This window comes from Malania oleifera, chromosome 2, assembly GCF_029873635.1.
Source record: "Malania oleifera isolate guangnan ecotype guangnan chromosome 2, ASM2987363v1, whole genome shotgun sequence".
NCBI lineage: Eukaryota > Viridiplantae > Streptophyta > Magnoliopsida > Santalales > Ximeniaceae > Malania > Malania oleifera.
In genome coordinates this window covers 135,970,136-135,985,220 of record NC_080418.1, presented here as the reverse complement: position 1 = coordinate 135,985,220, position 15,085 = coordinate 135,970,136, and the positions used below count along the sequence as shown (strand labels likewise).

General features: G+C 37.3%; 1 protein-coding gene across 1 annotated transcript in view; it reads right to left on the bottom strand.

Moving 5' to 3' along the window:
* The window catches only part of LOC131149098 (dihydropyrimidinase), a 42,577-nt gene extending 28,353 nt beyond the window's left edge, over window positions 1-14,224 (bottom strand). Inside the window, exons 1-6 of the mRNA XM_058099187.1 lie at window positions 13,926-14,224; window positions 13,321-13,479; window positions 12,612-12,663; window positions 8,458-8,727; window positions 8,117-8,328; window positions 1,938-2,058 (exon numbers count right to left, since the gene is read on the bottom strand). Of these exons, the coding sequence (XP_057955170.1) occupies window positions 1,938-2,058; window positions 8,117-8,328; window positions 8,458-8,727; window positions 12,612-12,663; window positions 13,321-13,479; window positions 13,926-14,054 (943 nt within the window). The 5' untranslated portion in view covers window positions 14,055-14,224. The remainder of the gene's footprint in view (window positions 1-1,937; window positions 2,059-8,116; window positions 8,329-8,457; window positions 8,728-12,611; window positions 12,664-13,320; window positions 13,480-13,925) is intronic.
* Between the last annotated feature and the right edge of the window lie 861 nt (window positions 14,225-15,085).

The window sequence follows — 15,085 nt, the reverse complement described above, 5'->3', positions numbered from 1 at the left end:
CAGTGAGGCTATGGAGAACTAATTTTTGTAATCAATGAAAAGATTAAATTATACTGGAAAACTAATTTTTATACACCAATGAAAAGATTAAATTATATTGGTATCAACCAAAGCATCAAAAAGGGGGAGCTACCCAAGCACATGGGGTATCAAGAACTAATTAAATTGTTGTCTTGGTTAGAGGGTTGGTGAGCATCATATTTAGCACACCAGTTTTCAAATTACCAACTTGAATCACACATGGTGCAAATGAGAACTTTTGTATGGATCATTGAATGTGTCACATCAAGTACTATCCCCCAAACATCATTAAGTTCCTCTGCTTATTGAGGCAGTTCTTATTAGCATAAATAAAATAATTGTGATATTTTTTCATTCTTCCAACTTCATAGTGAGTGTTAAAAATAAGTAATAAAGTAATTTTGTTATCTCTCAATGCTTCAATATAAATACAAATTATACAATAGTAAAGGAGGAGACTTTTAGTTATTTGTGCTCCTCTCTTTCCCACAAATAGCTTTACTCCTTCTGATTACCATCAACATAGTTCATACTGCTCAATACCCTTTTGAATATGGCAGTCCAAAGCACAAAAAAAGTCAATCCTTATTTCATCAAATAAAAATATTAATCTCCTTATACTTCAACCAAGCACCAATTAGGAGAACTCACAGACATTAGCATAAACATATCATACAATCTTTGCTGTTGTGATGTAGAATCAAATGCCCAGCAGGCTGAGGAACAGCCAAAGGAATCTACAATATCTAGTAGCACCATATACGAGAGGTGGCAACTCATCCTGCTACAAAAAGGATAAATAACCGGTAACTTGCTTAACTATAGGTGCTCAACAACCAAGCTAAAAGCTTGAGCTCAAATTAGTTCAAGCTATTCAACATTAACCTTATATATCAATCTCAAACACAAAACACACTGATATGTGGGGCAATTTTCCACTTGCTTGACTATTTATTTCAGCAACCGCACCAGTCACCTACTTGAGGTGCTTCCCTATTCCACTGTACACTCTAATTTTCTTTTTTCAAGAGCCCAACAGTTATACTCTCTCCTCTTTCGACTGCTTTCAAGCTAATGTCATAGAGTTCACCTGCTTGCCTAGAGAGCCTTACTATTGTCCATTGAAGTCCCCGTGGCAATCACCCAGTAATCACACTGCCCTTGAAACCCACTGCTCCTTCTCCAGCTTCAGGGTCTCCAGTCCTACCAACTTCTCACCAAGCACATCCCTGACCTGCAATATACTAGAGGGAATCTGGAACCATAATAATCCATGGATTGAGATAAAAAGTATAAGCTCAGGTTGCTTCAACTTATACAACCTTAACCTTATATACATGGTCAACAGCAATCCCACACCGATGTGAGACAATTTTCACTCTCTTCGCTATTCATTTCAACAACTTCAACATTCACTCAGTTAAGGTACTTCCCTATTCTGTGGCACACTATTTTTTTTTTGTTACAGGGGCACAGCCCACAGCTGTTCGCTTATAGTACTTGCTTCTTGTCCAATGAAGTCCCTAAATCAGCAACACCAAACACTGGCCCATCTTCAAAGGCTCGTGTAAGAGATGAGGACTTTAAGGCCCCCAAAATTACAAAGTGATTATTTCCTGCTACTTAGATAAATATTAAATTTTCATCTCAAGAGAAGTTTCAAACTAAAAGTGACACCCACATTTCAATAATTGATATTAAGGATGCAACACATTTCCACCATTACATAGTTTAGATGGGGCACATTGCCATGGTTGAAAGATATACAAGAAAGTTGCACATCTCGTAAACTCAATCAAAATATATATATATATGAAGCCACCAATATTGCAATGCCAAGACATTCCATGGTAGTTATGAATTTATGTGAAACTGCTGAAACAACAGAGCTTTTTTAATAATTAAGAGTTCAAAACCTGATTTCCGAGCTTTAGCTATTTCTTCCATTGCGTCAATGCTCATCACATGAACAACATAGAGAGGTGTGTTCACAAAGCCTGCCAAATGAATAGCTCGAGCAGTTGCCTCCCCTTCCAGCTGCATAAGGATTTAAATAAAAGATATCATTTTATAATATAAAAAATTAAAAAACAGCATAAAAAATATATTAGAACTGTATCTGCTAACATGAGTAATCATCAATCTACACTCAGTGATTACAAGCCTTAACATGGACCCGAAACCCTAATAAATTATAATAATTAAACCGAAGTCCTAAATCAAGTAAATCTCAAAATTTAGCTGAACCCAAAATAAAAAGAGACTCAAAGACATTCTTCTGTGTTTTTTATCTGGATTTTTCAGACTTTGTTAAGGAGATGTCTTATTCTCCTAGCTGTATATTCTTATTCTATGACTGAATTCTTCTTTTATTACCAAAAAAAAAAAAAAAGGGAGACTCAAAGACAACATAACCTTCACAAATTCAATATAATAGTTGCAGGAACAGTCCCAGACAACAGTAACGTGAATAGTATCTCATAACAATTGCGTGAACAATATTTGCTATGGGTAACACATTGTAGTTGTTAGAGGTTATATGTCTTTTCGTATTATTATTATTGAGTGTGTTAGTATGTTAATTAGAGAGTTAGTAATGGTATTATTGTCATTAGAATGTATTTAATTAGTATTATAAATAGAGGGAGAGACCTATCTTCAAGTTTGGTCATTCATTTTAATCAAATCTTAACATGGTATCAGAGCATGATCCTATCTAAAACCAATTTCCTATTTCCCTCAGCCATCACCGGAAAAAACCACTCCTGCAGCTGTTCTTACCAGATCCACCTCCATCCCATACTAAATCACAAAACCAACCATACACCCATAATCCGGACACCCCCCCCCCCCCCCGCGGACGACCCACCCCACAAAGTCCCATTGCCAGAGGGCACTCAATGCGCCCTTATGCGCCGGCCAAATGCTGGTAGGACCGACCCTACACACCAGCGCATGAGTGAAGTTCTGGCCACTTTTTCCTTTTTTCTTTTTTTCTTCTGATTAGGCCAGTTTTTTGCTAAACAATTCAACCTTTTTCGACCATGAACTTGCCGTATTCCATTAATTTTTTTTTAGGGTTTGTGAAGGCTTCCTTCTGAGTTTTTTGGAGCCATGGCACCATTGGTATGTTCAGTTGTGAGGCCGTGCAGTGCTATATCCGTTGGTGAGTTGTTCACCTCGTCTGGCATTGTGTCAGTGCTTTACATAGTTTGCAATTGTCCCAATCAGTTTTTATTGTTCTTCATGTGTTTGGTGTGATTGTGATTTGTGAGTGTTGGGATGGAGTCTATGAATCCCAAAAATTTGTTTCCTACATCGTTGTTGCAAATAACAACTCAAAAGTTGGATGGAAAGAACTATGTTCAATGGTCAAAAGCTGTTCGGATTTATTTAACAGGATTAATCTGACCACTTGCCCCAATATGATTCTTCTTATGAGAAGAGAAAAGGCATGTGGGTTTAGAAAGATGCCTTGATTATTTCCCTTTTATGGAATTCGATGGAGGCGCAGATTGCAAAGATGCGTATGCAACTAGATACATGCAAGGAGATTTGGGATTATATCAAACTTCTATTCTCCAGTAACATTACACGTATGTATGATTTATCCTAGGAATACTTTCAGTTACAACAAGGAGATAGGAGCATTGCAGATTATTTTGAAGAGATGAAGTGTATTCATGAAAGCTTAACATCATGCAACCTATGACTACCGATGTTTGTGAGATGCAGAAGCAGAGGAAGCAAATGACAGTTTTTTGTGTTCTAGCAGGCTTGGGACCTGAGTTTGAGGCAGTTCAGTCCCAGTTACGCAGTAGTGCCAAGCTGCTATCATTTTCTTATGTTTATTCTTGTGCCCTTCGTGCTTCCTTTAGCACACATTCTCCTGATCTTGCATCTGGCTCTGATAGGACAGTCTTTTCTACATAGAGTGATTCTAATTCTCTACCAAACAACTTCAAAAGTTATCGTGGTGGTTCGAGTAGTCATAGTGGTAGAGACGGACGAGGCAGAAGTACTCCTCACAAGTGCACTCGTCATAAACTGAATAATCATACTATTGAGCAGTGTTGGGACCTTCACGACAGACCTTCACGTGTTGCCATTGCAGCCACCACAGACTCCTCACCTTTGGGGTCTAGTGGGGGGCAACGTACTGTCTCTATGTCAAAGGAAGAGTATTCCAAGTTCCAATAATATCAAGCATCACAACAAGCTTCTCTTCCCATTGCATCTCTTGCCCAAACAGATAATCACACAGTATGCTTATCATCCAGTACTTCTCGTCCTAGTCCTTGGATCATAGACTCTGCTACTACTGATCATATCACAGGTATACCTAGCTTTCTCTCCACTCTTCAATATCCTACAAATTTGCCTTGTGTTAGTCTTGCTGATGGATCTACTAATGTAGTCAAGGGATTTGGAATAGTAAATCCCACTTCTTCTATTTCTCTTCCTTCAGTTTTACATATTGCCAAATTTCCTTTCAATCTTATTTTCCATTAGCAAAATTACTAAATCCATGAAGTTTTCAGTTACATTCTTCCCTGATTCTAGGGCTATTCAAGATTTGAAGACAAGGAAGACGATTGGCGAAGGGCGTGAAGCTGGTGGATTCAATCACTTTGAGCCGCTATCTCCTTCTATCACCTCCATAAATGCTACCACACCTTTCCAAATTCATTGTCTCATGGGTCATCCTTCATTGGAAAAGTTAAAATGTCTTGTTCCTAGTTTGAGTTTTGTGTCTAGTCTCGATTGTGAGTCTTGTCAATTGAAAAAGCACCATCGTGTTTCTTCACTTCTCAAGTCAATAAACGGACTGCAAGCCCTTTTATGTAAGTTTATTTAGATGTCTAGGGTCTTATTGGGATCGTGTCCAAGTTGGGTTTCTGGTACTTTGTAACCTTAGTGGAAGATTATTCAAGAATAACTTGGTTATATTTAATAAAAGATCATTATGAGTTATTTCATGTATTTTGTGCCTTTTGTTTTGAAATAAAGACTTAATTTGGTTGCCAGTCCAAATACATCGAAGTGATAATGCTAAAGAGTTTTTCAGTGCACAATTCACTACTTATATGACTCAGTTTGGTATTGTTCATCAATCATCCTGTGCCCAGACTCCTCAACAAAATGGGGTTGCAGAGTGGAAAAATATACATCTTCTTGAAATCATTCGTACTTTACTTTATCAAATGCTTGTACCTAAAGTGTTTTGTAGTGATGTACTTACTACTTGTTATCTAATCAACAGAATGTCATCCTCTATTCTTAGAGGTAAAATTCCCTACTCCATTCTCTTTCCTAATCCACCTTTATTTTCTCTTCCTCGTCGTATATTTAGGTGTGTGTCCTTTTCTCATCAACTAACTCCCAGGGTGGATAAATTGGATCCTCATGCTATAAAATGTGTCTTTCTGGGCTACTCATATACTCAAAAAGGATAACGTTGTTATAGTCCTGTGCAGCATTGCTTCTTTGTTTCTGCCGATGTTACCTTCTTTGAGTCTACACCTTACTACACCCAGTCACTGAGCACTTCTGAGCTCAATGAGTCTCTTCCTTTGCCTAATCTTTCAGATTCTACGTTGTTGTGTATTCACGACGGTGGCTCCAAGGAAGAGAGTCCCCTCTAGCTTCTACTACCACACCTTTGGTTTCCTCATTTGATGATCATACTTCCCATCATGTTGACCCTCCTATTGTTGTTTGGAAAGGTACACGCACATGTAACCAACACCCCATTTCCAACTATGTTTCTTATGACTCCTTATCACCCTCCTATTATTGTTTTGTCACTGCTCTATCATCTACTACCCTTCCTAAATCTGTTTCAGAAGCCTTAGCCCATTTAGGGTGGAGGGATGCTATGGTTGAAGAGATGAATGCTTTACATGACAATGGTACTTGGGACTTGGTACCTCTTCCTCCTGACAAGTTTGTGGTTGGTTGTTGCTGGGTTTACACAGTGAAAGTCATTCTAATAGTTCTATGGCTCATCTAAAGGCCCATCTTGTTGCTAAGGGATACACTCAGGTGTATGGTCTGCATTATTCTGATACTTTTTCTCTGATTGCCAAACTTACATTAGTTCGTTTGTTCATCTCCTTGGCTACTACTTGTCACTAGCCTTTGCATCAGCCAGATGTGAAAAATGCCTTCTTGCATGGTGACCATGAGGAGAAGGTTCATATAGACCAACCACCAGGGTTTGTTGGTCAAGGGGAGTTAGGCTTAGTGTGTCAGTGCAAGAAGGCATTATATGGTTCAAAACGTCTCCCAGAGCATAGTTTGGTCATTTTAATGTTGTAGTACTTGAATTTGGTCTTCGATGGTGTGTTGTGGATCATTCCGCGTTTTAACATCATACTTCATCGGATATGACCCTTCTTGCTGTTTATGTGGATGATATTGTTATTACATCTGATGATGATAAAGTTATTCAGAGTCTTAAACTTTTTCTACAGATTAAGTTTCAAACCAAAGATTTGGGACCGTTGAAATACTTGCTTAGGTATAGAAGTATCTAGATCTCATATCGGAACTATTGTCTCACATAGGAAGTATGTTCTTGATTTGTTGGATGAAATTGGCTTGTTGGGATCTAAATCGGTTGATACACCCATGGATCCTAACAGCAAGTTACTGCCGAATATGGGTGATTTGTGACTTAATCGTGGACAATACCAAAGACTTGTTAGAAAGTTGAATTATCTCACAGTTACTCGGCCGAATATATATTTTGCAACAAGTCTTGTGAGTCAATTTCTAGATTCTCCGAGGACAAGTCATTGGGACGCAGTAATTCACATCTTGAGATATCTCAAAGGTGCACCTAAGAGAGGTCTTTTATATCGTGATCAGGGACACACTTATATCCATGGATATACAGATGCAAAAGCTTACTACAACCACTTATGTGAAGTCGAACATGCAACTTGCTGATTTGTTTACCAAAGCGTTGGGGGGTGCTCATGTTAAATTCATTTGTAACAAGCTAGGAGCTTATGTCATATATGCTCCAGCTTGAAGGGGAGTGTTAGAGGTTATATATGTCTTTTAGCATCATTATTATTATGTTAGTATGTTAATTAGTAAGAGTTAGTAAGGGTATTATTGTCATTAGAATGTATTTAATTTGTATTATAAATAGAGGGAGAGACCTATCTTCAAGTTAGGTCATTCATTTTAATCAAATCTTAACAGTAGTAACACTACGATAACAGAACAATCTACATCATCTTAAATTAAAAACTCACAAAGAACTAAAACCCTAGTACGTGAGAGAGAGAGAGAGAGAGAGAGAACCTATTAGATCTGAGTGACTACAGTGAATGTATTTTTGGGCCCAAAATGGAAATGGCTTTATTTTTTCATGTATCTCAAAATTGTAATTTTGGCTGCCAAATTGGATACAAATTCTTTTAACCAATTGGGAGTTCCAGCATCAGGAACTTCAAACCAGATCACTGTAGGTTTTTAAATAAGCTATGTGGGCAGTTTTAGAATTTTTCCCACAGCCGACATGGATAGATTTTAATGGTTGAACCTCTGCTCTTCTTGTGAACTTTGATGAGGCAAAAGGAGTCATTATGGATCAGCCAAGGTTGACTCGTACAAACAAGAAGATTCACCATCTCATTGAACATTTTGTCCTTACAGTCCTTCAATTAATCATGGTGATAAGGACAAGAGGAGTGGCTACCAAGATAACTTTTCATAGTTAAGTTATGCTTTCGATTTACTTTGTGTTCAGTCTAATATGCAATTTGGGAATTTTGTCTCATTCTAAAAGTGGATAGATATCTCTTATGGTACTACAATATCTCAATTTTCTGTATATTTTGTTACTTCACATTTAATCCATTTCAACATTAACAAATTCAGGATTATTATCCAATAAGATAACTACTCTTCTTCAATTAATGGAGACTTTCTGATCACCAGAACAGCCAATCACAGAAATTCCAACAGTAACCATTAGTTGTCAATAGTTGATTATATATGTCTGTCAGATTGTAAAAACAGCCAATAGCAGCATGTCGTATAAGTCCACAAAAAATGCCTACTGTTTTGGAGAAATTACCACAGGGGGCCTGGAAAGTGCATGCCCCTCCGGTCCCGTGATACCAAGTTCTATCATTCTCGTCTGCCCTTCAAACACACCATCTCCATTTTCTGCATGGACCATGGCCAATGCACCAAGAGACTTGCATTTTTTGAATCCTTGTAATAGAAGCTCATCATTAATCATAAGAGTCCCCTTGTAGGCCATAAAAAATTTGAAAGAGTTGATACCTAAAATTCAGTAAAGAGAACTTATTATTAAATTCGTCCAGAATCAAGGAAAGTGTCAGATGAAACTGCTTACAAATGATCCACTAGAACATAAAATAAAATAATTAAAAACTCAAAAGAAACTCAAACCTTTCTCTTTAACCATAATTTCCATCTCCCTTGAAACTACCTCATCCCATTTCGTGATTGCCATATGGAAACCATAATCCATGCAAGAGATTTTGGCCTTTTCTTTATAAGCTTCGAAACCTGCAGATAAACTGCCATTTGCTGGTATAACAAAGTCGATGTTCATTGTTGTTCCACCAGCTAATGCAGCAGCCTGACCACTGAAGAAGTCATCAACAGTTGTAGTATCCATGAATTCAAAAGCTAGGTGTGTGTGAGGATCAATTCCTCCTGTCAAGATCACAAGAAAAAAACACAATGGTACAGAATATCAAGACCTGGTCCATGTAAATACACTCTGGCAAACATAATCACCTAAGTGAACTAAGAAAACCAGAAAAATTGCATTACAATTTTGTTAAAATATAAAAAGCTGATATGCCAAAATAAATTGTAAGAGAAAAAATAAAGACAAGAAAGTGACACACAGATTTAACGTGGTTTGGCAAATTGCCTACGTCCACGAGAGGAGAGCAGCGAGAATGATTCACTATGAAATTGAAAAATTACAGAAGCATTTGTCAGTCACTCACTCAAATAAAAAATTACCCAAACCCCTTTTACACCCTGTTATAACACACAGAAAAATTAACAACGGAACTAAGCTAGAAGTCCATAAAAGAGCACCCTAGATGATTTTAACAAAACTATTCTTGATCTAAAGAATATTGATGTTAAATCCGAAGACGACGACCAAGCAATTGTTCTGCTGTGTTCCCTGCCAAATTCGTACGAACACTTCATCGACACTATGATGTACGGTTGTGAAACTCTTACCATGGAAGAAGTCAAAGCAGCATTAAACTTGAAAGAGTTGAAGAAAAGAGTATCCGAAAGCAGATCTGAAGGTTCAGCAGAAAGTCTGGTTGCAAGGGGAAGAACCGATAAAAGGAGTCAAGAAAGCGGAAAAGGCAGATTTAGGCCAAGATCCAAATCCAGGCCTAGGAAATATAAATGTTTCCATTGTCACAAGGAAGGACATCTACGAAAGGATTTTCCAGAGCGCAAAATCAAAGAGAAGGAGAAGACTTCCAAATTTGGAGATGCTGCTGTAGCAGATGGCTGACAGTGCAGATGTTCTTACAGTCTCAGAACATGACTCAGGCGACGAGTGGATCCTCTATTCCGGGTGTTCATATCACATGTGTCCCAATAAGGATTGGTTCTCTACCTACCAATCCTTAGATGGGGGCAAGGTATTACTAGGCAATAATGCGGCTTGCAATGTTGTCGGTATGGGCACAGTAAGAATCAAGATGTTTGATGGGATCGTAAGAACATTAACGAACGTCAGACATGTTCCAGAATTGAAGAAGAACTTGATCTCTTTGGGTACGCTTGATTCAAAAGGTTATAGCTACAGAGGTGAAGGTGGAGCTATAAGAATTTCTAAAGGCGCACTAATCATGATGAAAGGGAAGAAAGTCAACAGCCTTTATACGCTACAAGGAAGCACAGTTACAGGGACTGCTGCTGTATCATCAAGTTCAGAATCTTATGTCACCAAATTATGGCATATGCGGTTGGGGCATATCAGTGAGAGGGGTCTAGCCGAGTTGAGCAAGCAGGGACTACTTTGTGGACAACAAGTCGGAAAGTTAGATTTCTGCGAGCACTGCGTATTTGGAAAGTAGTGTCGGGTAAAGTTCAACGTTGCTGTTCATCGAACAAAGGGCACCTTGGATTATATCCATTCGGATTTATGGGGTCCTTCTCAAGTTCCTTCTCACGGTGGTGGCATGTATATGTTAACCTTCATTGATGATTATTCAAGGAAGGTTTGGATTTTTATTCTGAAGCAAAAAGATGAAGTCTTTGTCATGTTCAAATAGTGGAAAGCTTTGATCGAAAAACAAATTTTAATGTTACTAATTTTAACTTGATAAGAGGGTGAAATGAACTGACTGAAGGATAAATGTGTGGAGCATTGACTGCCTAGTGCCCCAACAAGTTATATGCGTAAGTTTGTTAGAAAGGTTAAAACTCATCATAATATATCCAACAGAACAATATATCATGCAAGGAACCATATGATTTTGGCAGTTTAGGTGCCACTGTCAGAATGATAATTTCTAAATTTCTAATCACATATTTATGCATAAATTTCAAGAAACACAGCCCCTCACCATAAACTTGCATGTATTTACCTATTGGATAAAAAAACAAAAAAAACAGGTAGACATGATCAACTAAGAGGTAAAGTCAGCCGGATTACTACTTGTGCTGATTAGAAATTTATAGGGTGAAATGAACAAACAAAAGAATAAGTCAAGGGAGTGTCGGGTGCAACATGCCCCAAAGAGTTATATGCATAACTTTTCAAAAAGGGTGGAACTCACCACAATATATCCAAAACCAAAAGCAATATACAATGCAAGGAACCATATGACTTCAGCAATCTTGGAGTGTCGGGTGCCACATGCCCCAAAGAGTCATATGCATAACTTTTCAAAAAGGGTGGAACTCACCACAATATATCCAAAACCAAAAGCAATATATAATGCAAGGAACCATATGACTTCAGCAATCTCGGAGTCGCTGTCAACATGATAAGTTCTAATAATTGCATAAAATCAAAGAAACACCCCCGTTCCAGTCCAACTTAGATTCCATAACCTATGCCTATCCTGTAAGGTCTGCAAGCTCACCTAATTAATGATCAGTATGCCATCAGATTTCAACTAGCCAAAGAATAACCACACGTTGCTTCACGGTAACTATCCAATCAATCAAAAAACTTCAATTTATAGAGGCATGCATAAGAGCATTAAGGAACAAGTACAGCTAATCACCAGTGAGGTTCAAGTGCCTACTGTAGCCTAGGCTACAAACATCGGCAAAATGTACTGCCAATTCCCAAATTCAAATTGGAATGATCTAGAAAATTCTATATGCAGCACATAGAATATGAAAATTCCAATTCTGGAGTTCAACATCAGATATAGTTTACCAACTGCATTCAGGCTCATGCATACAATAAAATTTTTTTTTTAAAAAAAACTGCATTTACTACACCAATAAAAGAAATAAACTTCACAGCTTAGTCTAGTTCAGCAAAAACATTCAGCAATAAAATACTCAGGTTCAGCAATAAAATACTAAGGTAAATTTGACGTCAAAGTGTTCACTTTGGGAGCAAAAGCTCTTGTAACCGGAAACATCCATTCAGCAGTCTTCCATTTAGATGTGGGACAGATTTGCCAGCAGCTTTATTGACCACTTGTTATACCATTTAGGTCTATATCTTTCTGGTCATCCTGGCATATATACTAACAGATTTACAAAGTTCCTACAGTCCAACTTTTAAATGCTAAAATATTGCTGGCCACCTGACCAACTTTCCAGCCATTCACATCACATTAAATATGCATAGCTTGAGAAAGGGCTAAACAACATAGGCTGCCTTCATTTCATGGAAAACCAGCTTCAGAAAAAAATTTCTTCATTGTTTAGAGTCAAAGGAAAGTAACTTCCTCGGCATTAAAAAAAAAAGGGCAAAAGACACTGACCTCCCTGAGGTTTGGTAAAAAGACAATGACTTTCCCTGAGGTTTCAAAAATTCTAAGAACCTTGCCTTAAGGTTTCAAGAATTTTAGGAACCTCCTCTAATATTTGCCAAAAAAAGACAAACCTCTCCTTGTATTTTGCAAAAAGACAAGTTCATTGAGGGAAGGTCTGTGTCTTTTTGGCAAACTTCAAGGGAGGTCTGTGACATTTTTGAAATCTCAGGAGAGGTCTGTGGCATTTTTGAAATCCTGAAGGACGTCTCTATCTTTTTGTCAAACCTTAGGAGAGGTGAATGTCTTTTGCCCAAAAAAACAAAAAACGCAAAAAGCACCTTCTAGTTCCACACTCTTGAAGCAAAATTTGTTTTCCATAATCAATAAGAATATTTTCAACCACCAAAACAAATTGCAAAAGAAATTCCAGCATTCCATCAAAACAATGTAAAGTGACCATTTTTCAATAGAAAATTATCTTTTACCAAGAGGCAATTTTCCCCAAAACAAACAGAAGATGAAAAATATATCCTCTCCTAATCATCAATGCTACCATAATTATTTACTTACACTTCTAGTCAAAACATCATGTAATTGAAATACAAAAACTTTCACCTGGCATGACAAACTTTCCAGTAGCATCAAGCACTGTAACATCATCACCAACCTGCCATTGCAGATGTCAATCATGATATCCAGATGCAAGTCAAAAATAGATGAATAAACCACCAACTTAAGGTATTACTATGGCCAACTAAGGGCTTGTTTAACCGTAGAAAGCAGCTTTATTTTCTATTTCTATTTTTAAAAAAATTACAGAAATGCCACCTTATTTTTTAATTGTCTAACATTCATTTACGAAAGCTGAAAAAAAAAAAAAAAAATTTGGGGCATGTACCATCGGGAAAATAGTTTTGGTTTTCAATTTTTCAGTTTTCTAAATAATTACAAAATTGTTTCATTTTCGTAATAGTTTGAAAACTAAAAAATGAAAAAGGAAAATTCTCTTCCACAACTGAACACACCCTTTCTTTTCCAACTTCTTTATGCAAATGGTACAAAGAAAACAAGTTTTTTGTAATTATTTGGAAAACTGAAAATGAAAAATATTTTCCCACAAGGGAAGAGGCATAAAGTATTCCAGGAGTCAAAGAGCAGATAGAAGGGCACTTTTTGCATGCCCTGGATTAGCGAGATACAATCATAACATGAAAACACAGCTAGGGATGATTAAACATAATGTTTAAAATGAAGCTTTGCAGCTTGATCGGAAATACTTCCATAGCTCCACGAGAAGTTTAAAGTCTGGCGCGCGCGCACGTACCTTGATATTAGGCTTCACGGCAATGATGATCCCGTCTTCTACATAAACATCCGCAATCTCCATCAGATGAGCATTCACAACAGTTCCTCCCTTTATCAGTAACTTCGACGATGACATTCCACACCCAGATTCACCATACGCGATTCCAGCATCGCAAAACTGTAAATCAAATATTGACTTTTTTATCTAAGAATTTCAAATTCCGTTCAATCACGAAGAAAATGTAGGAAGATTAAAGGAAATCGAAGGCTTAAATCTTGTACACTCTAACAGAGCGCAGAAAAACTAACTGCTGCAGTTGGAGTGACTTCTTCAATTGTTTTCAGCAAAAAGACTTAATATTATTTTTCTTTACTCTATTTTTTTCCCTATTTTTCTCAGCTATGATATACGAGACATGAATTTTAAAGAACGAAATCTCACTATAACCAAACTTCAGTCCTTTAGCAGACTCCGAGTTCATCACTGTCTCCTAACCAGGGCAATTGTAGTGACATTCAAAATCTCTATCCCTTTCCTTTCCTCGGAAACCAAACGAAGGATAAACCCGAATACTTACGCAACGAAAAAGGAAAATCCGAATCGAATTGGACTATGGTCGGTACCTCTTTCGACCCCGATGCAGAGGAAATGAACATCAAGAGAAGACCGACGAGGCGGAGGAGACGGAGCGATTGAGTCTCAATTGATGAGTCCATGGATCGAAGTTGATTTCTGGAAGTGAAATTCGCCATGGAAGACAACAACAGCAGAGGTGGAGATGATACAGCTATCAACTGCTTGGACTTTTAAGCGGGTTGCAGAACCTATGTACATTTGATATTTTGAAATCCGAGAGAATGTCTAGGCCGTATCGTGGCGGAACTTTAGTTTACGTCTGCTGCCATCTCTAACCGTTAATTGTGTACTTCTTCTACTTGGTCGTCATGATATCAGAGCGAGGTGCATGATGGGGATGACCTCAGTGGTCCAAATCTTTGACCTTGGTGAAAAGTCAGCATAGGATTCTGCTCACATCAGATCACATCAAAAGACCAAAAAGAGTAGAGAAAGATCCATTCGTTTACCATCAAAAAAATAAAAAGAGGTAAAGGAGCTGTGGTTTAATTTAGGTAAATACACTTACGAAACTAACTGTATCTGTGAATGGCGAGAGTTTATTCTGTAAACCAATGACGATCGTGGATGGTGAGAGTTCGCTCTATAAGTTAACAGGAAGCGTGGATGGTGAGAGTTTTCTATGAACCAACGGAAATCATGGATGGTAATGAAAATATGTTGCGGGGATCAAGTTGACCGAACATCCAATTGATGAACAAAAGTCATGTCCGCATCCATAAGTTTGGTGCCGCACCAAAGGGTGCGAAAGGGCTCGTTGGTAGTCGGAGTTCATATGTAATAAAAATATAAAAATAAATAAAAAATAAAAAGAGGTAAAGAAAGATCTTCATAAATTTATAGCATTCATCATAAAGTGAATTAAATTTTGTTGAAGTTGGTTCAAAATCAAATTCAAGGACCTAAAATTCATACTCTCAAACACATTTTTTAAGTGTTTATACGAGCTAGTTATAAATACATGCATTGCACGTGAAATAAATTTTATGCATTACAAATAATAATACACAGATTCTAGTAATAATTTATGATCTATAGTTAATCAATCTTTTTTAGTATGAATGATCATAATATTTACAAATTATATAATATTATCTTTAGTTTGATAAGATGCACAATTTGTTTATTAATAATACTTGAAGCAATA